Genomic DNA, 27,114 nt, shown 5'->3' with positions numbered 1-27,114 from the left:
TTCAGCCTTTGTCCTGAATACAATGGCAAGCACTGAAAGGGCTCAGTTAGAGGTATGGTAAAGACATAGTCTATGTTTGAGAAAAATAACTCTGGAATGAAATGTTTCCTATCTCATTAAGTTTTGGGAAAATTAAATGAGCTAACACACATCAAATGTTTAGAAAAGTGTCTGGCATATGGAAAGGGCTCAGTAATTTCAGCTATTGTTATTATTTAGTATTAGTGTTGTTGTTATTGTAGAGAATAGTAAGATTTTACATAGGGGTAGTACTTAACATTTGAATACTATTTAGAGGTGAGAAGATAGGATTCCTAAATGAGGAAACCAAGTATGCAAAAATACAGGGAGAGGATAGCAGAGGCCTTGCGATCCCCTATAATTGAAGTTGACCAGCTCAAAACTTGGTCAGAGGAAAGAGTTAAAATCCACCAAACAATTGTCTATGGCTTTCTTCACCATTTTCTAATCCCAGACAGCCCTGTCCTTACATTCCCATCTAGGAAATCCCATTGCTATCAAGAAAAGAGAGGCCTAAACATAAGAAAACTAACGCCCATCCCCCTTTTATTTAAAGCATTAGGTATCTAGTCATTATCATTGAGGAGACGATTGACCAATGGCAGGACCAATAAGAATGAATTTTGAAACATCTTCATGGAGAGTCTCAGAAAATTCATATGCTGGCTGAAAATAGTTGCCATGCTATTTTAACTAATACATTTAAGCCAAAACATAAACAAACATCAAGGCCCTTATGAATCAGCGATTAACCAAAAACGTTTTCAGTTCATGTCTTTGAGTAAAATAGTTCTAATCTTTCTGCTTTTATAAAAGTTAAATGCTTTTATCTTTGTTCTCATTTTCCCCCGATGTCTACTTGCCTGAGTCAGAGCTCACTGAAACTGACTGTGGATCCTGTACCAAAGACTAATTTATGACTCATTTCTTATGTTGAACTTTTAAAAACTTTTCATATATATAATTTGGTGTTTTGCTGTTTCACTGAATTTCTAAACCTACTGTGAGCGTTGGAAGGTCTGCTGTAGAAATTGATATGGGGGCCTTTCCTGTGAATAATGATTATGAGTTTTTAACTTAAAACCTAGTTCTTAATTACATGTTATTTATTTACTAGTTACTCTGCTGAGCAGGACTTTTTACTAGAGAGATGGGCTGGGGTCTGACTAAGCTTCCATATTTCAACAAGTGAGGGGTTTAAGCTAGGGAGATATATAATCATATTTGAAGATAGAGTGATATAAACACTGACCTTTTATTGAACAGATAAAGTTATAATATATAACTATATATTATAATGGTTTTGTTCCTTAAAAATGATGAATAAAATCTGATGAATATTATTAGTTGTTTTTATTAATTGTTTCATACAATGCTCTTAAGTATTCTGCTGTGAAATATTTGATATGCCTGAAATATTTGATACACCTCTGTAATATTTTCTCTTTCACAAAAATCAAAGTCCGCTCTTCTCCAGGAAACACAGTGGTTGAGTTTATCACAGATCACTGGTTTGCCTTTATTAGTCTACCATTAGGAAATCTCCCTGATCTCCTGACTTTTTGAATTCCTTGGTGACTTTATTTTAAATATACATCTAATGTTTACAATTTGACCTTCAGGTTCAGCTGACCTTTTTATAGGCAAGCTCTCCTTAGGACCATTCATTGCTTTGCAAATGTTAAAGTTTGTCTGAAAGAACTTTCCTGCGCTCAAAATGTCTCCGAGATGGTAGTATAATTTTCTGCTCTCGTTATCTGAGTAGTATTATTCATATGTTACAAACACACACAAACATACACACACTCACACAAGCATGCATTCTGTTTCATAGAACTCTAGAACTTTTTTAAACTGGGGGAGTCTTTAGAAATCAACTTTCCAACTTCCTAATGTTCCTGATAGTGAAACAGAACCCTGAAATGCTAAATTGATTTAATTGGCAGCATAGATACCAAATCTGCAAAACTCCTGACTTTATGGTACTCAAATGCTTGATCACTATTACTGACAGGATGATATGAGAAACATACTTTTATTAATCTGATTGAACGGATGGAAAATAGAAGAAAGAAGTCAAAACTGAATGACTCTGGGTCATAGAATAAGGCAGTCTTCTAAGATAAGCAAAACCAACTGTTTAGTCACCAAGGATCCATATCCCTGTTTTTTCTTTTTTTCAGAGATATATTTCTTACTCGTAGATCCTTTCATCCATCTTTTTTTCATTATCTTGTACTAATTTCATTTTAATACTCTCCGAATTTATTTTGTTTCATTTTATTCTTTTATTTTCTTTTTTAAAATTTTTTAAAAATTAATTTGTTTATTTATTTTTGGCTGCGTTGGGTCTTCGTTGCTGCGCGCAGGCTTTCTCTAGTTGCGGCAAGCGGGGGCTACTCTTCGTTGCGGTGTGCGGGCTTCTCATTGAGGTGGCTTCTCTTGTTGCGGAGCACGGGCTCTAGGCCAGCAGGCTTCAGAAGTTGTAGCACGCAGGCTCAGTGGTTGTGGCTCACGGGCTCTAGAGCGCAGGCTCAGTTGTTGTGGCGCACGGGCTTAGCTGCTCCGCGGCATGTGGGATCTTCCCGGACCAGGGCTCAAACCCGTGTCCCCTGCATTGGCAGGCGGATTCTTAACCATGGCGCCACCAAGGAAGCCCCACATCCCTGTCTTTGATAACTCTGTTTTACTAGACCCCCATAAAGCTCCACCTATAACTCATTGCAGAGTCACAGCAGAAATCTGACCTTTGCTCACTTGAAGGGTGGAGGAAGTAAGGCTCATAGTACAAGTTGATGGCTAGATTCCCTGCCATGCACCTGCCACTCAGATCTGCATGCAGATCCAGGGTCCTCACAGCATTTCCCAAGCTTCAGAGTAGACAGCAGCCCGACCTCACATCCTCAGTGTCTGACTCCCACCAGATCCCTTTGGATCTTGGGTCTATTGCTCCAAAGTGGACAGCCATCTGGCCTCTCCCTGCTACACTCTACTGCACTCCGAACAAAGTTAAATTATGAGCTCTCAGTCACCTCAGGGGAGGCTTTGTCATGAATATTGATTGGTTAAAAGGGCATTTCTGCCATCTGGATGACAGATGAAAGACGAAGGTCAATACTTCCCATCCTTCAACTTCAAGGATTGGAAAGAAAGGTGGTGAGGGGGGAAGGTGGAAGGACTAATTACCTTATCAAGATGGTTGTAGAAATCGATGTTTGCTGCACAGAGATACCTCCCAAGCAGTGTGGCGTGAGTGGTAAAGACCGTAGCGATCGGAAGTTTCCGAGCTCGAGAAAGAATCAGTCCAGTCCCAGCCTGCCATTCATGGAATTGGACAATGGCGTGTTTCCCATCGGCATGATCTGTCACCTACACCAGAAAAGAAGCTTTTAGAAAAGCTGGTGGTGTAGTTTGATCTTGCTCATGGCCCACAGCATAAGGAAAGTTATCATGCCTGTAAATTTTGGCACAATTTAAAGGGATCTAAAGATAAAGCAGACAGATTTAGCAAATATAACGGTTTTATAGAATTTAGCTGCAAGTTCATAAAGCCCATATATGTTTATGGCATAATCCTCTCTTTCAATATGGATCAAATTTATTTTTGTATCCACAGAGGGGACTCCTGAATAAATGCACAGTAGGTACTCAATAAATATTCATTAAATGGATGAATGAATAATAGCAATATTATCCTTGAAGATTCACTGAGCTGCTGAATCAGGTGGGACCACCCACTTACAAGCTTCTTTTTAATAAACCATAAATGACTTCATGTTTTAAGTCAGTCTCATTTGGACTTTCTGTTCCTTGAAGCCAAAAACATTTTAAATGATATATTATTATTTTAAGAATTTGGAACTAGGGAAAGAGATTCATAACTTGCTTAGAATCAAATAGAAATTTAATAACACACTGAGGACCCAGGTCTAATTCCAGGTCTAATTCTAACACTAGGCAGGGCACCAGTTTCTTAACCTTAAAGTTACTTTGTTTCACTAAAAATAGAGCTACCATATGATCCAGCAATCCTACTCCTGGGCATATATCCAGAGAAAACCATAATTCAAAAAGATACACACACCCCAATGTTCATTGCAGCACTATTTACAGTAGCCAAGACATGGAAGCAACCTAAACGTCCATCAGCAGAGGAATGGATAAAGAAGATGTGGTATACATATACAATGGAATATTACTCAGCTATAAAAAAGAATGAAATATTTCCATTTGCAGCAACATGGATGGACCTAGAGAATATCATACTAAGTGAAGTAAGTCAAAGAGAGAAAGACAAATATTATATGATATCACTTATATGTGGAATCTGAAAAATAATACAAATGAATTTATTTACAAAACAGAAACAGACTCACAGACATAGGAAACAAACTTATGGTTACCAAAGGGTTGGAAGGAGGGATAAATTAGGAATATGGAATTAACAGATACACACTACCATATATAAAATAGATAAACAACAAGGATTTACTGTATAGCACAGGGAACTATATTAGTATCTTATAATAACCTATAATGGAAAATATATATATATATAACTGAATCACTTTGCTGTACACCTGAAACTAACACAATATTTAAATCAACTGCATTTCAATAAAAAACGTTACTTTGTTTCACCCTTACCAAAAATTAATATTTACATTCCACTCCCCTTAATGACTGTTTCCCTAGTGGGGGGAGTAGCATTGATAATGAAAAACACCTGTGTTCAAGAAGCCTGCCCAGAGAATTGGGAAGTCTGGAGAGTTAACCTAAGACAGCGGTTCTCATACCTAGGGTACATCAGAATCACCTGGAAGGCTTGACATGCACGCATGTGTGGGTGCTCGTGGAGGCTGGCCTCAGCCCTGGGGCAGTTTGCAGAGGAAGAGTTGGTTTCAGCAACTGATGCTAAACAAGCCTGCATCTATCCGTCATTAGGCCAGATCCTGTCAGCACCCTCGCTCTTCTTCTCCTATGGTGTCACCAAGACAAAGCAATAGGACCACCCCTTCACTTCCCTTTCACCCTTTCTTATGGCTGTTGGACTGACTTCATCAGAAAGAAGTTATACTGGTCAAGCGGACACACTCCCAACATACAGTTCTGTGATTTGTCCTTAGACCACAGTCCCACTTTGCTAGGGATGCTCTTCATTCTCCGATTTTTAAGTGAGGCATAATCATCTTGAGGTAATGAAAGGAATATGAAGAAATCCTACTGCCATGCTTTCAGGAATTGAGTACAGGCTTGGCTCATTTAACAAGGACTGATTTCCAATGCTCTTGGTTTTTTTTACATCTATGGACTATTTCACTGCTGTGGACTCCTTAGCAACTGCTGAGATCACTTCAGCCTTTAGCAAATGATTAAAAGATGTAAGAGCCACTGAAGTCACACAAGCACTCACACATAAACAAAATCAAATATTTCAGGCCGTTTTCTACTCCCATGATGCTAGAACTCAAGTACATAGTGCATGACGTATACTGTTTTTTCTTGCATATATGTTGAATATTATCTATGTAACAGTGAATATAATCGGGTGTTTTATCCACATCACTCTAGTTGAACCTGACATGATGTAAATATTAATAAGCATTATTGGGACTTCCCTGGTGGCACAGTGGTTGGGAATCCGCCTGCCAATGCAGGGGGCACTGGTTCAAGCCCTGGTCCGGGAGGATCCCACATGCCACGGAGCAACTAAGCCCGTGCGCCACAACTACTGAGCCTGAGCTCTGGAGCCCGCGAGCCACAACTGCTGAGCCCGCATGCCGCACCTACTGAGGCCTGCGCACCTGGAGCCCGTGCGCCGCAATAAGAGAAGCCACCGCAATGAGAGGCCCGCACACTGCAGCGAAGAGTGGCCTCCGCTCGCCACAACTAGAGAAAGCCCGCACGCAGCAGTGAAGACCCAATACAGCCAAAAAAAAAAAAAAAAAAAAGCATTATTATCACCCTGTTCCAAAAGCTGGTATTTAGTTACAGGAAAGCTGAATGTTTTCTCAGATTCCTTTGAAATGTTCTAGGACAATTAATAATGGCATCATCTCAAAATTGGCTTAAAGTTCAGAGGATCATTGCTGGGCACAGAGAGCAACTGTGTTTCTCCTCTGTTGTACGACTCTACAGTAAACAGTACCTCTTTCAAGAACCAGGCAGTTAACGATCCAAATATCAGCATTTCATTGGCTTCCTGGTCGTGATGAGGGATACCAACATTGCATGCTTCCCAGAGGTCACCTTTCCACTTGTCCAGGTTCCAAGCCGAATAGCTTATGTCAAAGAGCACCACGTAAGGACTCCCTTCTATCAGCCATCTTCCAAAGTACACCTGCCATATGAAGGACACACAGCCATGGAGTAATACTAGGCAACGCAAGGGAGAACAATGTATTTGGGTTTAGAAGCTATAAACTGTATTTAGAGCTCAAAAGCAGATTACAGAAGCCATATAGGGAACCATAGTGATAACACAGAGCGTCTGATGTGTGCGCCCGAAGAGGGAATGGGCTGGCACCCATTCATCTAGAATCTCCAAGTTCCTGCTCTTCATTAAATTTGCTTATTTTAAAATGAAGTATTTAGATCATGTAATCTCTGTTCTTCTGTCCTTCATTATCCTCCTGTGACCTTGAGCCCATGGTTTTAGGATTTAATATTATGGTCTATGTTTTTATGATAGAGTCATAAGGTGAACTGATCTGTATCTTTAACAACCTGGAGTTGGATATGTCTACCATGTCACTTATTTTCCTTTATGCAACAGGACTTACAATATTTCCTGCCAGAAAAAAAAGTTGTTTCCCTAGACAAATGTGTATAATTTCCCTCATTCCTCCTATCAAAGAAAATGTGACATCAAGTGTTTCCCAATATGGTTGCTGCCAGAGGTCGTAACTAAATGTCTTGCCCAAGATGCATTTTCTCTTTAATCTAGCAGCTCAAGGTCTAATTCTATTACATTCATCAAATTGATTCTTTTATTCCTAAATGTTTTACCTTGTGCAAGTTTTAATGCAGTAGCTATTTCAAATTTTTTCCAATTGTAATTATTTAGTCACTTGTATATCCAAGTTTTAACTTCCCCTTTGGTCTCTATTTTTCTATAGTAATTTACTCATGTTCTTTATTTTATGTTTATTCTCCTATTACATGCAAGCAATTCCATAAATCACTTCAAACCCTTTTTGAAGTTGGCAGAAGCTAAGAGCTTCTCTCATTGGGTATCCAGACCTCTCTAGTAAACTGAATGTGTCTACACTGCTTACATTGACATTATGACTCCACCCAAGGCTGAATTTTACAGAGCGTGAAAGCCCGTTTGATCATCATTCCCTTGCTTGGGACTCAGGAATGTATGGTGATGTCTCTTTCCCATCCATGCCTCAGTCAACATTGAAAGACCCTCATTATGTGTCAGTCGCTTCCACTGTAATTCAGTATTTATCATGGCACTCTTTCAGATTGAGTTTTCCTGAGCCCCAAACAACCTTTCAATAGTTTTCTCTTTGGGACAGTCATTGATTTATGTATTCATTTAACAAATAGCTACTGGCTGCCTAATATGTGACATATGATACAGTGAGCTAAGACAGTGAAGTGCTGAACAGAGAATGTAAGCTAGCTTGTCTTGACTTGCAGCGCATTCTCGGCCCTGACATGGAAACATCCTTACATCAGAAATCCATTTAGAATCTTGAGACCAGTTGGTTCCACCATGGCTTTCACCTCCCTCTTCTTTCGCAAGTGCTTCAAATGTGAACCCCTTCTAACATCTCACTCATTTCATCCTAACAGTACAACACGCAACCCTCCCTACTCTCCTAATTCTCGATGTTACTCTCACGGTGATATGCTTCCATGGTGCCCTCTGGGACCTCAAGTTCCCTTTTAAACTAAATATTCTGCACCTTAAACCTTGTATATATCTCCTAGACATCACCACTCACATGGACATGTCAGTAAGAACTTCGCATTTTTTCACCCCCAGAAACTATATTCCTGGGGTGAGTAGGAAGGAAAGTTAGGATTTTTTAAATTACACTGAAACTTTTAAAACCTTATTCTTTATTCGTATATAAAGACATCTCTGAAATTTTCATTATGCAAATATGTTACTTTCCTTGTTCTACAAATCTCTTGGTTACTTTTCTACCTTATGCTGGGCAACTTTAAAATCCAGGATTGTATCCTACACACTTACATCATAGCTATTTGACATTACTGACTTCAAAGAACTTTATGGCAATCTTATCCTTGTCAAAATCCAAACTGTTCCTCCTCTGAAATGTTCAACCTTAGCATTGTATCCCTTGACCACAACTACCATACTTCCACTTCTCTCACTATATTTCTCCCAGTGTATGCCTCCCTTCAAGACCTCCAGTTTCTGGAACCTCCCTTTTTCTCCTACATCATCCCCATCTTTCTCCTTTCATCCTTCCTTTCCTATCCATTTCAGACCTAACAATTCATCAACTCAACAATTAATTCAGTCAATCATAAGGTTACCTCGAAGATTTGTGCCACCTTGCCCTGTTGCACAAATGCTGAAATTAAACAACACTAAATCTCCAACTATTTTACTTCCTTCACTTTCACTCTAGCTGCTGGAGAAAGTCACAGTCGTGTATATTTGTGCCATTAAAAAGTCACGACGGTACCTTAAAAATGTCCAGAAATTCTTTTCCCTATTCCTTGAACACTTTCTGAATGTTTTTCGTCATATTCTCTTATTTTAACACTTGCCTCCTGACTCTCAGAAGATGACCATTAGCTCTTAAGATCATCAGAAACACTGAGTGAGACCATCCTGAATTCTTCATCAGCTTATCTCTGTTTGCATTCATCCTTTGTTTCCAGTTTGAGTGAGAGGAGTGAAGCACGATCCTTTTAGTAGTGCTTTGGATCTCATTTCCTCTCCTGTCCTCAGTGATCCTACTCTCTTCAATCATCCATTCCTTCTGAACTTTCAGCTTCTCTCTGCCCCCCCCTAGATATTTCCTTTTGTCATATAAATATGCTCACTCATATTTAAGAAAATACCAACTCTCAAAACCATGTCACTCTGAAACAACTTAATTATCTTTCCTCTTCATAGAAAAATCTCATAGCCACACTTCTGTATCTGAGATAAACTCACCACTCATTCATTCCTCAAGCTACTGAAATCTGATTTAACCTTCCTTTTCCCCCTGAAGCTGTAGTTAGCAAGCTGACCACAAATGGCCTGAATATTGCTAAACCAAGCTGACTCTGGTTCAATCCTTTGTTGATTCAGTCCCTCCTCTATACTTGAAACTCTCTCCTTCCTTGTCTTGACATCTCTATTCCTGTTGTGATGGCAACAAATTACTGCCTTCCTCGTAGCTTAAAACAATGCAAACCTGTTCTCTGACAGATTTGGGAGCAAGTCCTCTGAAATGGGTCTTCTGGGTTAAAACCGACATGTCAGCAGAGTTGCATTTCACTTGCAGTCCCTAGGGGAGGATCTGTTCTCTAGCCTTTCCCAGCTTCTAGAGGCCACCTGCATCCCTTGGCTCGTGGCCCGTTCCTTCCTCCATCTCAAAGCTCTCATCACTCCAATTTCTGCTTCCATTGTCTCATCTCATCTCTGATTCTAATTCTACTGCCTCCTTCTTATAAGGACCTTTGTAATTACATTGGACCCACCCAGATAATCCAGGATAATCTTCCCATCTCAAGAACCTTAACATAGTCACAACTACAAAGTCCTTCTGCTTTATAAGGTAACACATTCACAGGTTCTGAGGATTAGCACTTGGACATCCTTGGTTCTAATGACCAGCTGGACTTCTACTTTTGCAGTCTCTGACTTCTTTTTGTGTAGATATTCCAACACGTTCACATTGCCCAAGATTTGGCTCAAAACTTTTGCTCCAAGTCTATAATCTTCCACTGAATAATGGTATCCACACCCATAATGTCAACTACAATTTAGACACAAATCACTTTTCCCCAAACATCTCTATTCTATACCCTCTGCTGAGTTCCAAACCTAGTATACTTCTAGATGGATATATTATGGTTTTCACAAAGTGCCTCAAATGTAACCTATTTAAAATCAAGTTCATCATCTTTCTCTAAACCAACTCCTTTCCCCTAAGAAGATGAGTGGCCTTTTCTTGTGAGTTCATGTAAATTGTGGTGTTTTCCCACAACAGTTTACTCAGGCTTGCTTAATGAAGTCGGACAGTATCCTTCACCTGGCAGCCATGCTTGTTCATCGCGTCCACTGCTCTTCTCACAGCATCATTTACAGGTTCACATTGTTCCACCTGAGTCTTCATATTATGCTCAAAATATGGACCAAGCAGAAAGTAATTGTCTCCCCACTCATCTGCTGTTGTTTTGGCCTTTGTCTGAATCACAGTGTAGATGCCACCAACTGTTAAAAAGAAAACGTCCCATTATCATTCAGGTTAGTAGTTCATTTTAAGTGATGAAGGGATGGACATGAGTCTTCATTTTTTTCTATGTTACTTAAGCCAACATTTTTTTATTGAAGTATAGTTGATATACAATATTGGGTTAGTACTCATTTTTAAGTTAGCATTTGGGATCCATCAAGCACAAGGGTTTATTTAACTTTCTAAAAGAAAATTTTTAAGGGACACTATCAAAGAGTTACTATTTTGTTCAATTTCATGCTGGGTGCTTGTCAGAAAGCAGCAGGTTGGCAGCAGCAGAGAAGTACAAATATTTCAAGGAAACCTGAAGAGACAAACGGAATAAAGCAGTACTTGGCTTAAACCTCTATCCACATGGAAGTGTCAAAGGTGAGACAAACGGCTATTGTCACGACACATGCCCTCAGCAGCAGTAATCACCTTTTATCCCTTCTCCAACAGTGGTCCAAGGGGCTAAAATATGACCAAGTAACAGCCACTGCTCAAATTATAAGTCTCCCAGGATAAAGAGCCTCTTCCCTTCTAGGGACCAAGCAAGTACCTTTTTTTTTTTTTTTTAAATAAATTTATTTATTTATTTTTGGCTGTGTTGGGTCTTCGTTTCTGTGCGAGGGCTCTCTCTAGTTGCGGCAAGTGGGAGCCACTCTTCATCCCGGTGCGCGGGCCTCTCACTATCGCGGCCTCTCTTGTTGCGGAGCACAGGCTCCAGACGCACAGGCTCAGTAATTGTGGCTCACGGGCTCCAGACGCGCAGGCTCAGTAGTTGTGGCTCACAGGCCCAGTTGCTCCGTGGCATGTGGGATCTTCCCAGACCAGGGCTCGAACCCATGTCCCCTGCATTGGCAGGCAGCTTCTCAACCACTGCGCCACCAAGGGAGCCCCCAAGCAAGTACCTTTTGACAAGGAGAAGCAGCTGATGGATTTTGAGGGGAGATGCTTGGCCCAATCCTCATGTCAAACCCAATGACACAAATACAAGTTTTCATATGGTATTTCATTTTGCCTCTCTGGCATTGCTGCCACCACTATTAAAACACAAAGCCAAAAAATATGTATACTCTTGGAAAATATGCACCCAGCATGTTTACATCTGGAAAATTGTCCTGGGGGAAAAATAAGAAGATGTGTGTATAAGGATATTTATTAAAGAATTATGGTGGTGAAAAATTGTAACCAACTTAAGTTGAACTAGTTAACTCATGTAACCTGTCTAAGGCTCCATTAGCTCACCTGTTCAAGGGGGCTAAAACAGTACATCACTTGGGGAGGAAGGGCAGGTTGGAGAAGGAGTATTAAAAATTAGGCCTCATTGAAAAGGTGATATTTGGGGTAAGTACTTAAAAGGGTAAGGAAATCAGGCAAGTGGATATCATGGGGAAGAATGTTTTAGGCAGAGAGAACAGTCAGAGCCAAGGTTCTATTTTGGGAGCAGAGGGTGCAAGCAGAGAGTTCTAGGCATTCAAAAGGAGGGGTTCAGTAAACAGGTAGGAGGAATAGAGAGGACCAAAGGGAAAAAGACCTTCAGTAAACTGGACAGGATACTTCCTAGGCCAGCTCAAAGCAATCACCTCATATGAGAATATGGAAACAATCTGAATCAATTTCTTGAGCGATACTTTGTCCATGAACCACAGGCAAAGGAACGACTCAAGAAATCCTGTATAAAATTCCCAAGCCAGTACAGATTCTGGCACCAATCATCAACCCCACTTCCAAGAACAATTTTGTTACTTGTATGTTAAGAAGAAAAAGTCTTATTTTTCACCATGGTTTTTCATAAGGTATTCCAATTCTTCAGGATGTAGAGTTTGATAGCTACTGCATCTCTTAAATTTCTTATTTCAATAAATTAGACCTTAAATAATAAATCTTAGCCATAGTCATAACTGAGAGCCAAAAGGTAGAATTGCCATTTGCAAATTTTTTTAAAAGTCTGAATCACTCAAAATACACATTTTGGTAAACTGCCTTTTGAGAGGTGAGACACAAAAGGCAAATGTTAATACTATTACATGATACAACCGGGTTCATTAATTTATAAAAGAAAAGAGCTAATGTAACTCCCAAAATGTAAATATTACATGTAATTTTCATATAAGCCTACATAAATTTATTGTCCTTAAAACTTGATCTTTAAGAAAAATCCTTTTGACCACACCTAAAAGAAATTTAAACTGTCACTTGAGCAGCCTCTGATAATAAGGACACTATCAATCTCAGCTCAGGTGGCTGATGAGGACAGCGTGGGACCAGGAAGAGGCTCTGCAAACCTGCAAGCAGAGCCTTTCAGACTGGACCAGAGCAGACAGGATTCACTTAACCATTCAACCACGAATCTGAGTCTACATAAACTGATGCCAACATCAAGGATGCCTAAATATTTCCCCAAATTCCAGAAAAATTTAGGAACAGTCAAAACCACTTGTTGAGGAAAAAAAAATTAGAGAAATAGTTTGCAAGAGCAACTAAAAAGAAGAACTTTTTTCTCTAAAGTCTTGGAGTCACATCTTAGCAACATATTTAAAAGTATATATATTTATATAAGCTTTATTCAAGCCCACTGTCAATAAAAATGGAAAATCTCCAAATAATTCCTCCTCTTTGTAGACTATTTTCCTTCATCTTTATATTATCCAGGGGACTATGTTATCAGGTTCTGATGGCATACACATTAAATGTCTTATTCACATTTCTAGTCTTGAAAACTCTCTTTTATTTGCAACTGTGTACCTTGCCCAGAGACCTTCGAACATCCTTGTTTGTTAGATTATGTGTTGCAAATTAAAATACACTCGGGTTAATGCAAACACATTTTTATTTGCTAAAGGATGTAAGGGAGAAGAGAAATTTTTTATTTCAAAAAAAATAAATGGTTAGATTTGAGAATTGAAATGCAAAGATAAACACAATTAATTTGCTGCTTCTTTTTCCCATTTGAGGCCTTCAACCTTGAGATAAATAGTCCCCAAATAGCCTTAGAGTGTTTACAAATACTATGGCTATGTTCTTTCAGTCTATCAGGAATAAAAACATAAAATTTTTAAAAATTTCATCCCATATTGGTTGAGGCTTGATTGTAAACAAATCTTTCCCCCCCACCCCCAGGCTTCTCCCCATACAGTCTTTCTGTGGGGAGGTCCTCTTACTGCTATTTCACATGTTCAAGCTCCATTTCAGGCCCTCTCTGTCTTTCCCAGATTTATATGCCAACGACTTTCCTTAATTTTCACTCTATTTACCACCTTATACCCCAAACTCCTCTCTCGGCACGCTCATTAAAGATGAATACGATAGCTGAGAAATAGGGTCATTCCTATTTTCAAATCTGGAGTACAAACCAAAGGTCCACCAACACATATTTTTTAATGAATTATTGTTTTACCACAGTGTAGGTCATTGAATTTGGACTTACCCTTCACTTTCAAACATGTACTTTGTCTTTTATTGATCTATACTTTCCTGAAACAACATGGAAGCTGTCTTTAGTGTGAGGGCAAAGTATCAAGCCTTTCATCAGAAAGAAAAGATGAGCTATCATAGCATATATGTCAATGAAGTAGCTAAAACCTCAAGTTTTTATCTAGAAACACTGCTGATATTGTTAAAAGCAGAATTCCAAGGCAGTATGGAAGGTGGGCACCAGCCAAGAAAAGGAGATATATGTTATAATGTATAAATATAAGTATATATATATATAGACTCTTCACTATCTTTAAATGGTTAAAAGTCAGAGAATTTAGAAGTCTGTGATTTCAGTGTGCATAGCTACTAATCTGACCCTCCTGTCCCAAGACATAGTTAAAGAAGCAGGGATAGTCATTACACAGTTAGACATCATTCTCTGAGGCAGCAGGTCTTGGTAGGAAAGAGATTAAATGCTACTGGTGAAGATGGCCACCAAATGTTTGTGTGCCTAGCAGTCAGCTGGGTCTGTGGTTCAAATCAAAGGAGCCGCAGTCCAGGGCAGTGGGAGATGATACACTGAGAGCATGCCCACAAGCACGCCCCACCCTGATTACATCCACAACAGCAGCTCTGAATATTTTATACACGAAGGGCTTAGTCATGGCAATCCGGATGAAAGGGAAGTGGAGAGACCAGTGCTCATCTTGAAGGTATGTGTGTGACAAGCATGGTTCTTACAGAGACTGTGTGTTTCATGTGGTGTTGTTCAGGATGCTTTTGACATGACATGGCCACTGCATATCCACACCAGGCAAAGAAACCCCAACCTCTAATTACAGCGTTGCCCATGATTGTAGTAACTTTGATCCATGTATTTTTTTTTTCTCTTTCTTCTTTTGCATTTAAAAATAGAAACATGCAATTGCTCAAAGTGAGAGCTAGTGTGAAAATGAATGATCCAACGTCCCCACTGTATGAATAAACTTTATAAGAAATAATAATAAGGTAACAGAGTGTTAATAGATGCCAAGCACAGTTCTAAGTGGTTTACAGTCGGTATTTCTTTTAGTTTTCACAACACTATTAAGGAAGATGCTATTATTATCTTTATTTTTAGACAGGGAAACTGAGACACAGAGAGGCTATGAGATGGATCCAATATTACAAAGGTAATGATGGAGTTGGGATTACAATCCAGGCAGTCTGACTCCAGAGCCCACAAGCTTTAGATAGCAGGATTGTAAGTATAGTTGTCCCTTGGTACCCACAGCAGGTTGGTTTTAGGACACCACACCCCAACCACCACTGTGGATACCAAAATCCAAGGATGCTCAAGTCCCTTATATAAAATGGCATAGTATTTGCATATAACCTATGCATATCCTCCTATATACTTTAAATCATCTCTAGGTTACTTATAACACCTAACACAATGTAAATGGGGGTGTAAATAGTTTGCTGGTACGTGGTAAATTCAATGTTTGCTTTTTGGAGCTTTCTGGAATTTTATTTCGACTATTTTTGATCCAGAGTTGGTTGAATCCGCAGGTGTGGAACCGTGGATACGGATGGCCGACTGTAACTCTACAGAGCAACATACTGATGAGTCTTTGAAAATGGTGGTGGGAGGGGCAGAGGGAGAAAGCGAGCTGTACCACGCAAAGAGAAGCATCTTTAAGTCTTGGGGAGGGTGGAATCCTTTCTACTCTGCTCTAGAGAAAGGCCATTTGGAAAACAGCACTTACGGAAAATCGCTTTTTTTTTTTTGGTTCTAAACATTCTGGGTTAATAAAAAGGAACCCAAGGTTAAGGGAACTTTAGAGCAGTGGTTCTCACATCAATCATAGGGGCCTGGGGCTTCCCTGGTGGCGCAGTGGTTGAGAATCTGCCTGCCGATGCAGGGGACACGGGTTCGAGCCCTGGTCTGGGAAGATCCCACATGCCGCGGAGCAACTAGGCCTGTGAGCCACAACTACTGAGCCTGCGCGTCTGGAGCCTGTGCTCCGCAACAAGAGAGGCCGCGATAGTGAGGGGCCCGTGCACCGCGATGAAGAGTGGCCCCCGCTTGCCGCAACTAGAGAAAGCCCTCGCACAGAAACGAGGACCCAACACAGCCAAAAATAAATAAATAAATAAATAAAATTAAAAAAAAAAAAAAAGATGTGAGTCACAAACGTAACTTTAAATAAAAAAAAAAAAAAATCATAGGGGCCTTTGGAAATCTGATGAAATCATTCAGTCCTCTTCTCTGACAAAGCACGTACACGTATGAGCACACAATTTTCACATACAATTTTAGAAGGTTTGCAAACTCCTGGAAGTTCACTTTCATCAAGGTCCCCACCTTTAGAACTCCTGCGTCAGATTGCAGTAGTGGACTTGATCGTAATCAGTTTCTACCACATCTTTTCGACTGTAGTTTTCTGAATTATTCCGTGTGCCTTTTGTACTATGTAACCCAGAACTATGGTGTCCAGTTTGAGGAGGGAGCAGGGAGAAATATTCTGTCAGGCAATAAGCTGTTGTGGACAAAGAATGTCACCTGCCATTTCAGTAAACAAAGGATGTTTTGTGCATAAAGGCATCAGCCACTGCAGCTGCCCTGATGGTACACCCTGAGGGGAATTCAGGATGGAGAAAAACAGGATACTGGCCCTAGATAGTTAAGAAGCGTATCAAAGGAATGATTTCAATGAGCCCAGACTCTTGCATCTTTCCAAACATAGAAAATACTTAAAGTCATTAGCTTGAGATGTCTGTCTTTGTAATTAGCAGTAACCTTTTGATGTCTGACTACATGTTCATGTTTTGGTTTTTTTTTTCAGCAAAAATTGCTATATATCCTGGCTCTTGCCTTACCTCTTTGGAACAGTCCCTCAGAGTGAACTGAGAGGCTATGGTCCTCAGAAAGTCTGCTGAATAAAACGCAGTTGTCAACTTTTAGGTTGTGCAATCTTTTTTTCAGTTGACACTGGCTTGGTGCTAAAACAAATTGTTTTTAGTCAACTTTTAGAGGGAAGCATCCATTTAGTGACTAAATTTCGGAAGTGTTCACGTTTATTAGAGTAGCATAAATTATTTTTGACAACATTCATTAAACTCTTTTTAATGACCCTAAATATCCTCAACATGGTCATTGGTCCACAATCTACAATGATTTGGGCAAGTCTGTATAGAAGAAATGATTGTAGCAAAGAAGTTGAAAGTAAAGCTTATTTCCAATATTGGGGCAAAACGCTCCATCCTAGACCATGGCACAGTTACTTTCCTGCTAGCCTGTCCCACAACTAGTAATAGTGCTTTTTGTGGTGTATATATACAATGGAATGCTACTCAACCATGAAAAAAGAATGAAATTTTGCCATTTGCAGCAACATGGATGGACTTGGAAGGCATTTTGTTAAGTGAAATTCATCAGAGAGAGAAAGACAAATACTGTATGATATCACTTATGTGTGGAATCTAAAAAATACAACAAACTAGTGAATAAAACCAAAAAGAAGCAGACTCGCAGACATAGAGAACAAATTAGTGGTTACCAGTGGGGAGACGGAAGGGAGGAGGAGCAATGTAGGGGTAGGGGGAAAAAGTTATTATGGGATTATATGAAATCACGTGTGTGAAAGTTGCAAACTGTAAAGCACTATAGGATTTAAAGAATTTTTCATTCAGTAAAAAAAAATAAAAAAATAAAAGAAACCACATCTGACTCCTTAACACTTTCCATTATCTAGAACTTCAATGGCTTCCCATCCTTCATGGATTGGAAATGTAACTCCTTAAGGCTATTAACTCACCATACACTCCACAGTCCAGCCCTTGCTGGTCTCTCTTGTCTCCTCTCATGCTCCACTCCTTTTCTGCCTCTGAGCTTCCCTCAGATCATTGAACAGAGTATACTTCCTCACCTCTGCACCTTGGCATGTACAGTTCCCACGCATAGAACATGTCCCCTCTTTATCACCGCCTCCTCATCTCTACCCAACAGCTATTCATCCTTCAGGTGTCAGCTCAAATGTCTTTTCGTCAAAGGTTCTTCCCAAGCCTCCAACTAGGTAAAAACCTCCCCCACCCTCACCAAATTACAGGCAGACCTCAGAGATAATTGTAGGCTGTGCTCCAGACCATCCCAATAAAGCGAGTATTGCAATAAAGAGAATCATGAATTTTTTGGTTTCCCAGTGCCTATAAAAGTTATGTTTACACTATACCACAATCTATTAAGCGTGCAATAGCATTTGTCTAAAAAAATAATGTACATACCTTAATTTAAAAGTACATTATTGTTAAAAAAGGCTACCCATCATCTGAGCCTTCAGCGAGTTGTAATCTTTTTGCAGTAGTAACATCAAAGATCACTGATCACAGATCACCATAACAAATACATTAATAATGAAAAAGTTTGATATATTGTGAGGATTATTAGACTGTGACACAGAGACACGAAGTTTGATGCAGGGGTGCCACAAACCTTCAATTTGTAAAAAAAAAAATGCAACATTGGCTAAGTACAATAAAGCGAAACAATAAAATGAGGTCTGCCTTTATGGTCCTAGAGCACCTTGTTCTCATTCTTACACTCATTACATTTGACTACAATTGCACGTTCAATGTCCATCTTCCTACAAGTTCGTAAATTCTGGAAGATTGGGAATCCATTCTGTATTGTTAAATTCTAAGCCCCTTGTTTTCCAGTGTCTGATACCCAATAGACACTTGATGAATCTTTATTGAATAAGAGCAATAAATTTCAAGGTTAATGTGAACAAGTAGAAAAGGTTATTTTGACATCTGAGAATGAACACCCAATAATTTAACTATGACTCTCTTGTTTGTTATATTTTACACATTTCCATTGTTCATGGGCAAAATTCTGGCAGTAAGGAATTTTTTTCCCCTAAGAAATCTTTTGTTTTCTTGGATATGAATACATTTTCTTGTTTCCACAAAACATTGTAAGATGGCTGGAGCATGCTACATTCATTTTATCATGAAGAAACTGATATTCAGACAGTTTAAGGGATTTTTTTCTAAGTCTTAGAAAACCCTGACCTTTTTGACTAAAGTCCTGTGTCCTTTCGCCTACAGGGCACTTCCTTAGAAACTGGACATTTTAATTTTTAATGCTTGTGTGGTAATAAAAAAGAGAAGTGGACTCGGAGGAGACCTAAATGCTAGTCCCAACCCTGCCATTTGCTTGGTCATTTAATGCCTTGTAGGCATCCTTTTCATCTATGAAGTGGAGGAGTTGGAGTCATGATCTCAGAGATGCCTCCTATCACTGCTATGAACTGCAGGGAAGTAAAAGTTCAAAGTAAATTTTTTCAAAGAAACTGTAGTGTCAATGTCTTGTCAGGGATGGACACAATAATTGTCCATTTATATAAAACTTTCTTAAAAATATGACCATGATAAATATTAAAGGTATGTTGGAAATGATATCAATTTGGGTAAATCACTCTGTGGGTCCCATCTTGACAAGAAAATTCCTTTCCTCTTGCATGGGAAATGAAAGAAAATAAGTATCGAAGTCAACTTAGAGGTTGAAAAATAAATGTATTCATTCCTTCATGCGAAAGAAAAAAAACCCATTGAGCATTTTCTATGCGGCAGGCAATGTTCTAGGCCCTGAGAGCTGCATGCATGTAGCCAGGATATAAGATCTGTGGGATAAACAGTTTCACCGGTGTGTGCCCAGCACCGGGAGACAATGCCCCAGCAATGTTTGCTAGAAGGAAGGAGAGGGGCTCTGCTCAGGAGAACCCACACAGAGGTCTTCTGAACTGATTCTTGGTGCAAAAGAGTGCCCCCCCAGTTTTTTCCACCAATAAGCTATATCCTTGAGTTCCTGCCTACTCTGTAGAAAACAACCTCTATTTCAAGTGACAGTCTGGGATTTATATGTAGTAGAGATGGCTCTGTTCCCAGGAGCTTTGGGCATATTTAAAAACCTTGGACTGGAAAAAGAACATTAGGAACAGCTATAGGTATAATACTTCACGCTTCCATATTAAGGTTTCTGTCGCCTTTCCGTCTTCCTCACTAAACTACAAAGAGGAAGACTGTGATTTGTTCTCTGACATTCATTCCGTGCATTTCTAAACAGGAAGAATTCATTTTTAATTTTTATTTTATGATTTTATGAATTTTGTGAATGCATACACATGAGAGCCTTGAACACTGAGCATAAGGTAAAAATCAGATTCTAAATACAATTTCTCTGATTTTGAGGTTTTGCTGGCTCTGATTAGCTAAAAGGAAGAAGTAATGTATCACATTCATGTTTATTTCAGATCCTTTAGACTACTGCAATAAACATGTCATAAAAAATAAAAACAAAAAAATAAATTTCAAAAAAATGAACATGTAATAGATCACATCACATGTTATCATTCAGATCCTTTAAATTTCACAAGTTATCACTGCCTTACCCATCAATCTTTTGGCCTGGTTTTTCATGATCTTGAAGAACTCAACCTTCAGAATGGTTCCTTTTTCTTTACCAATATTCCTTCAGTATTAGTGGTAATAGTCTTGACACTTTTAAACTAGACAATATCAATCCATGAGGAATTGTTTTTTAATAATTTTACAGATACCTTTATCATAAAAATCATTTAGGTCACAGTTCTCTGCCTTGCCATCTCCAATCCAGCATAAGTGATACTATACCTGATTAGGAAATTGTTTTAGTTTTGGCAATTTGATTTCCTTTCTTATTTTATAATTTCTATGTTTATATAGTATTGAAGAAAAAATTACATGCATTCTTCTTAATAAGAGCTCAATATTATGCCTTCTGAACTGGTTCTAAGTTAAAACTTTAATTCCAAGCTAATCTTGAATTATTAGAAATGTTGTTAAATATTTCATATAATCGCTAATGGAGTGTGGGGTTAAAGTTTCTAATTGGTCCTGATCAGGCACAGTTCTCCCTAAAATAAAGTACAAAATTGTGCTTTTCTTTGCTGAGAAAAATCATAAGACCAGAAAGGTAAATATTAACTCTATATTCCTGTTTTGTCATAACACGGATTTCAAATTTTAATTTAAATGCACATTCTCTGGCCATGACTAATATTTTCAGTTTTCTCTTCCTTCAACACATACACCAGTTTAAGTTTTCATTGCGTTTCATTTCAACCTTGTCGAAATAGACAAGATTAAACGTAATCTAAACATATTCAGTTTGAATACTTTCCTCACTCGCTGGCAAGTCATTCTTACTAGAGAGCATTCTGTGAAATCCTAATCTACATTCTTCAGCAATCTGGCAAATAACCACCTCAGGGGCAGTACAAACCTTTATTGGTCACTTCCCAAGCGACTTCAAAGAGAAGTAAATCCTCCACAGGGAGTCTGGCTTCCCACCGAGGAAGCCCACCCAGGGATGTCACAGATAGCGATCGGCCTCGGAGCATTCTTCCTTCAGTTCTCTGGCACTTTTGAATCCCTCTTTCAATGAACTGTAATCCTAGGAGTGGTGCACGTTAGGGACTCAGAGGTTCAGAGCTGGTAGATCACAGGCTTTGGTAGCTTCTCACAGGAATAAACCAGCAGAAAGAAATCTCATGGCCTTCCCAGAGAATTTCCAATGGAAGGCAGAATTCTTGGCTCCTTTTACAGTCTTTCTGGGAAGGTCCAGTGAGGACACTATCTCCGATCAATATCTACCCAAACAACCCAGAGCAATCACAAGTAAAACCCTCCAGTTTGGGGCTTAGGTAAGCACCCCCCGGGATAATGGAATCTTCACAGGCTGATCATGACGTGAGTCCGGACATTTAGCCCTTGTCCTCTTGACCAAACTCCTAGACTCACACAGTCACCAGTACTTATTTCATCACCTCCAAAGTGATCCAGGAGTAGCAGTTCCCCTTATAAATTTTGCAGACCGTTGTACGTTACACGTAGAATTGACTGGGATGTATTTCTAAGCTCTAAATCCCTTTAGATTTCCTAAGTAAGTATTATTTTTTCTCTTGATTCCCATTTCTAGATCACTAAGAAAAATTATTTCTACTTATTTTATTCTACATTGACAAATCTAATTTTGATGATAGGCATCGATCTTGGTTCCCCTTTCCTTAATTACTTTTCTTAAAAATTTCCCTATGAAAATGCCAGGATGTCTTTGAGTATAACATACAAAGAATGTAATTTTGACTGACCCATGATCATCAGACCATCATTTTAATGAGGTTGTAGAAATTAATTTTAGTCATATTTGTACAATTACCTCAAATATTATCAAATTGATAAAAAAATAATTCAATGGATGTAAAAGTGTTCAAATATGGGAAGAAAATTGCAAAAGACATTAGGTTCTGAAATATGATCAGGATCAGTCTGTCAATAAATGCTATAAATATATATTTTTTCCCATGTGTTTGTATGTATATAAGCATGTATGTGCTAATTTATTTACACACACAGCTACACTCTATATTGTTCCTAAAGGGAGTAAAGACATTCACAAAATGAATGTTTTGAAACCTCTTACTTTACAGTTTTCGCCTACAATCAATATGTTTACATTACTATTCCATATAGCAGCAGAATTGAAATTCACACAAAATATCCTTCACGTTAGAATTATGAGCAGAATTCTCATAGAATAGTTTGTTACTTGTTAGTACTTTTACTATTTTAATTTTTTACTATTTATTACAACTAATCTTATTTGTTACTTCTTAGTATTAAAACCTAATGAAAGATTCTAACTTTTTAGAGTTAGAAAGGTTAGAATCTTTAATTAGGTCTTTAGCCATTTTCTGTACAGGTGGCCTTACCTACTTAAGCATATTTTAATGACTCAAGATAGAGAAAACCATATTTCATTATCTGATATTAATAAATCAATGTGAATCAACTAGATTAAAAATCTCTTCCGTGATTCAGTGACGTATTTGATTCTTATCTTTGTCTGTAAATTTAAGTATATAGTTTATTATCCATTCATTTAAGTGGTGGGAAAAAAGTTAAACGGCTAATCAAAAAATTCAAGTACTAGAATAATAAAAATAGGAGCCCAAATTATCGAAAATGACTTTCTGCTTCACAAAATGACTTGCTTGTGTTGACATAACCCCTGTGAGTCCTGCAAATAAAAATTCCAATAAAACCAAACAGAAGGACATGTTGACAAGAAGTGAGAACAGGGTGACAGGGTTGTGATAGAGCTTGAAGTTTGCAGTGTCTAGTCTCAGCAGCCCTGAGATTGGTTCTTCCAGGATTGAGCAAGCCCCAGGATAGCTGATCCACATTATTCAAATTACACTGTGAGACTTTATTCATTCACAGTATGTGCCAGATATCACGTGCTTGGTTGTAAGTTCATCACTTGTGAGGGCAAGTCCAATCTGCCACTTATCAGCTATGTAACCTCAAGCCAATTGCTTAACTAAGTTTTGATTTTCTTACTAAAGTGAGGACGAGATCATTTGTGTAAGGGTACTGACCTCTTTAATAACTTCCAGCCTTATTTATAAGACATATAGTGGTCAACTAAAAGCTTCCCCTAATAGCAGTGGTTACTATTGGAGAGAAGAGGAGTAAAAAGGAAGCTTACTTTTCTTGAATTTTTAAAATATTGTGCCACATGCATATATTATCTGTTCAAATAATTAATTACATAAAAATTTGGGGGGGGATGAACTTAGATCAATGAAAATATTTCATGACATACTAAGTAAAAATAAATATATGTAAACAGTATGACTAGTCATAACTAAAATAGTATGACTGATTCAATTTGTAAAAAAAATATATACATACACTTCTACTCATGAAGCATATATAAACAGAAGACTGGAATAGATATAAACAAATTTCTTACAATGGTTTTCTTTAGGTTGTAGTGATTATGATTAATATTTATGTGATCTTTCTGTTTATTTGTGTTCTACAAATTTTCTGCTATAAACGTGTACATATAGTCATACCATACACAGGACAAGTAAACAGTTTTTTAAAGTGTCATCAGATCACCTCCTGATTGTTTCACTCATTCCCACTCTCATTACTTTGAATTTCTGAAATTCTTGTCTTTCACCTGGGGTTTTGTCTCAAGGACAAGCACTCTCAACAACACATCATCTCCTAATGACCCCTCAAAGTAGACTAATATAACTCTTGAACCTATTATCCCTGACATGAGAACACATTTTGCAAATTCTTTGCTTTTTAGCAGTGAATCCCTTTTTCAAAACTGCTCCCTGAGTCAACAGAAGTGAAATAATGGAACCATTTGAAAGATGTCCATGGGATATATGTTTATCGATCCATGTTATCAGGATGAATCTGCTTCCTTCAGATATATGTGCAAAGAAGGACAGTCATTTATGCAATAAGATTTGGAAGGTAATCAGAGAAAGTTCTCTATTTCCTATATCCCTGAATACTGTCCTTTAAGATTTATGCTAAAAGCACAAATTGATTAGCTGGGAGAGGAAAGAGAACAGTTATCTAGACAGAAAGGGATGTGGGGTTTCTCCAAGATGGGAGAAAGACTCTCAGAAGGTCCTGAGCTCTAATTTTACACTCACACCAACATTTTATCATTCAGTAAAAAGAAGTAACATATACCTTAATATCTAAAAAACAAACAACCCAATCAGAAAATGAGCAGATCTAAATAGACATTTCTCCAAAGAAGATGTACAGACGGCCAACAGGCACATAAAAAGAATGTTCTGCCGCTAATTATTAGAGAAATGTAAATCAAAACTACAATGAAGTATCACCTCACACCAGTCAGAATGGCCATCACTAAAAAGTCTACAAATAACAAATGCTGGAGAGGGTGTGGAGAAAAAGGAACCTTCCTACACTTTTGGTGGGAATGTAAATTGGTGCAGCCACTGTGGAGAACAGTATGGAAGTTCCTTAAAAAACTAGAAATAGAGTTACCATAAGATTCTGTAATCCCTCTCCTGGGCTTATATCCTGAGAAAACTCTAATTCAAAAAAGATACATGCACCCCCATGTTCATAGCAACACTATTTACAATAGCCAAGACACGGAAGCAACCTAAGTGTCCATTGGTAGATGAATGGATAAAGAAGATGTAGGATATATACACAGTGGAATATTACTCAGCCCTAAAAAAGAATGAAATAATGCCATTTGCAGCAACATGGATGGACCTAAAGAATATAATATTAAGTGAAGTAAGTCAGACAAAGACAAATATCATATGATATCACTTATATGTGGGATCCAAAAAATGATATAAATGAACTTATTTACAAAAAAAAAATAGACTCACAGACATGGAAAACAAACTTATGGTTACTGGAGGAGATAGCAGGGTGGAAGGGAGGGGAGATAAATTAGGAGTTTGAGATTAACATATACACACTGCTATCTATAAAATAGATAAACAACAAGGACCTATTGTATAGCACAGGGAACTATATTCTGTATCTTGTAATAACCTATAATGGAAAAGAATCTGAAGAAGAATATATATATTCATATATATATGTGTATATATATAAAACTGAATCACTTTGCCATTCACCTGAAACTAACACAACATTGTAAATTAACTATACTTTGATTAAAAAAATGGTTTTAAAAAAAATAAGAACTCTGAACCACAAGGTTCAGGTGGGCTTCCCTAGTGGCAATACTCCCTGTGTTGTACACGGATCCCAGGAAAACAACACATACAAGACTCCGTGGGGAGAAGACAATGGGAGCTCTGTATTTAGTACTTTTCCTGGACTCTGCCTTATGCTCTTCTTTTTTTGGCTGATTTTAATCTCTATCTTTTCCCTGTAATAAACCATAACTGTGAGTATAACCAAAAAATAGTGAGAGGGCAATTTAAAAAATGAAAATTCATATTTGCTTTCCTTGGTAAATATTCCAGCAGAGGTCACCAGATACATTTAGAAAACCACATATTTGCTTTGCTATTTGGCAATCTTCTTGGAGGTCTTTAGGATTTCAAAGGCTTGATTAGCCTGCACCTGCATATCCAGAAAGATTCTGTTAACATATATATGGAGCACCTACTGTGTACTACTATTATAGGAGCTGAAGTTATTTTCAATAATCAGTAGACAAGTTGCTGCCCTTGTGTGAACAGATAGACATTAACCATGTAAGCCAATAAACAAATTATATTATTTCCGGGGCAGCTAAGTTTCTGAAGAAGAAAAACCACAGTTGTAGAGAATGCTACTTGATAGAAACGGGTGCTTTAGCTGGGGAGGGCAAGAAAGATGACTCTGAGGAAGTATTATTTGAATTGAGACAGAAATAATGAAAAAGAGGCCACACTTGAAGATCTGGGAGAAGAGAGAGAAATGCCTTTAACTCACACAGGAACAGAAAGACCAATGTGCTTAGGGCCCAGAGCAAAATGAATAAGAAGTCTGGAGGGGAGAAAGTCAGAGACAAAAGCAGAGAACAAATCATAGAAAAGCTGGTTGAGAACTTGCATTTTATCCTGGTTACATTGGAAAGTCATTGAATGGTTTTATGCAGGGTAGTAATGTGATCTTATTTATGCTCTGAAAAGATTTCTCAGTTTGCTCTATGAAAAATGGAATATTGAGAAGGGCAAGAGAGGAGGAATGGAATCTGAGGTTTTGAAGCCTGCCTATCAGTCACAAATTCTAGAATGTAAGACTTTATCCCTTCCATAGATAATCTCCGGTTTTCTTCTCAATGCTATAAGAGCAGCAATGAACATGTTATTAACATTTGATCTTTTTCTTCTTAAGGTAAAGAGAATGCCTTTCCCTATATGGTTCATTTCTATGCTCTCACTTGTCCATTGTCTGTAGTGTATTATGCATGGGTTGTTGTTGTGACTACAGAAACAAGATTAAAATGGAGAATTAAATGCTGTATGTCAGGTACTGTGATCAGAATTCTTGACTTCGTGAAGTTTACATTCTAGCAGGGAAAGTCACTATGAAACGAGTAATTAAAGGACTTTGAGAGTGATGAATTAAATACATGTAATGATAGAATTAACACAGCTTGATATAGAGAATGATCTCCCAAGAAAAAGAAATAAGAGGAAATCAGAAAGGAAGAAGTAAAACTGTCACTATTTGCAGATGACATGACATTATATATAGAAAATCCTAAAAACTCCACCAAAAAACTGTTAGAACTAATAAATGAATTCAGTAAAGCTAAAGGATAAAAAAATCAATATAAAGAATAAAATACTAGGAATCAATTTAACCAAGGAGGTAAGAGACATATACACTGAAAACTGTAAGA

The 27,114-nt window shown here is 38.1% G+C and overlaps 1 protein-coding gene across 1 annotated transcript in view; it reads right to left on the bottom strand.

Annotated features, from left to right (window-relative positions):
* GYS2 (glycogen synthase 2) overlaps positions 1-21,286 on the bottom strand; it is a 61,609-nt gene extending 40,323 nt beyond the window's left edge. Inside the window, exons 1-4 of the mRNA XM_061204547.1 lie at positions 21,169-21,286; positions 10,257-10,438; positions 6,170-6,361; positions 3,208-3,390 (exon numbers count right to left, since the gene is read on the bottom strand). Coding sequence (XP_061060530.1) covers positions 3,208-3,390; positions 6,170-6,361; positions 10,257-10,438; positions 21,169-21,286 — 675 coding nt within the window. The remainder of the gene's footprint in view (positions 1-3,207; positions 3,391-6,169; positions 6,362-10,256; positions 10,439-21,168) is intronic.
* Positions 21,287-27,114: the final 5,828 nt, after the last annotated feature.

Source organism: Eubalaena glacialis, chromosome 11, assembly GCF_028564815.1.
Source record: "Eubalaena glacialis isolate mEubGla1 chromosome 11, mEubGla1.1.hap2.+ XY, whole genome shotgun sequence".
NCBI lineage: Eukaryota > Metazoa > Chordata > Mammalia > Artiodactyla > Balaenidae > Eubalaena > Eubalaena glacialis.
The sequence above is the reverse complement of the archived record's forward strand: the minus strand, read 5'-3'. Positions and strand labels throughout refer to the sequence as shown.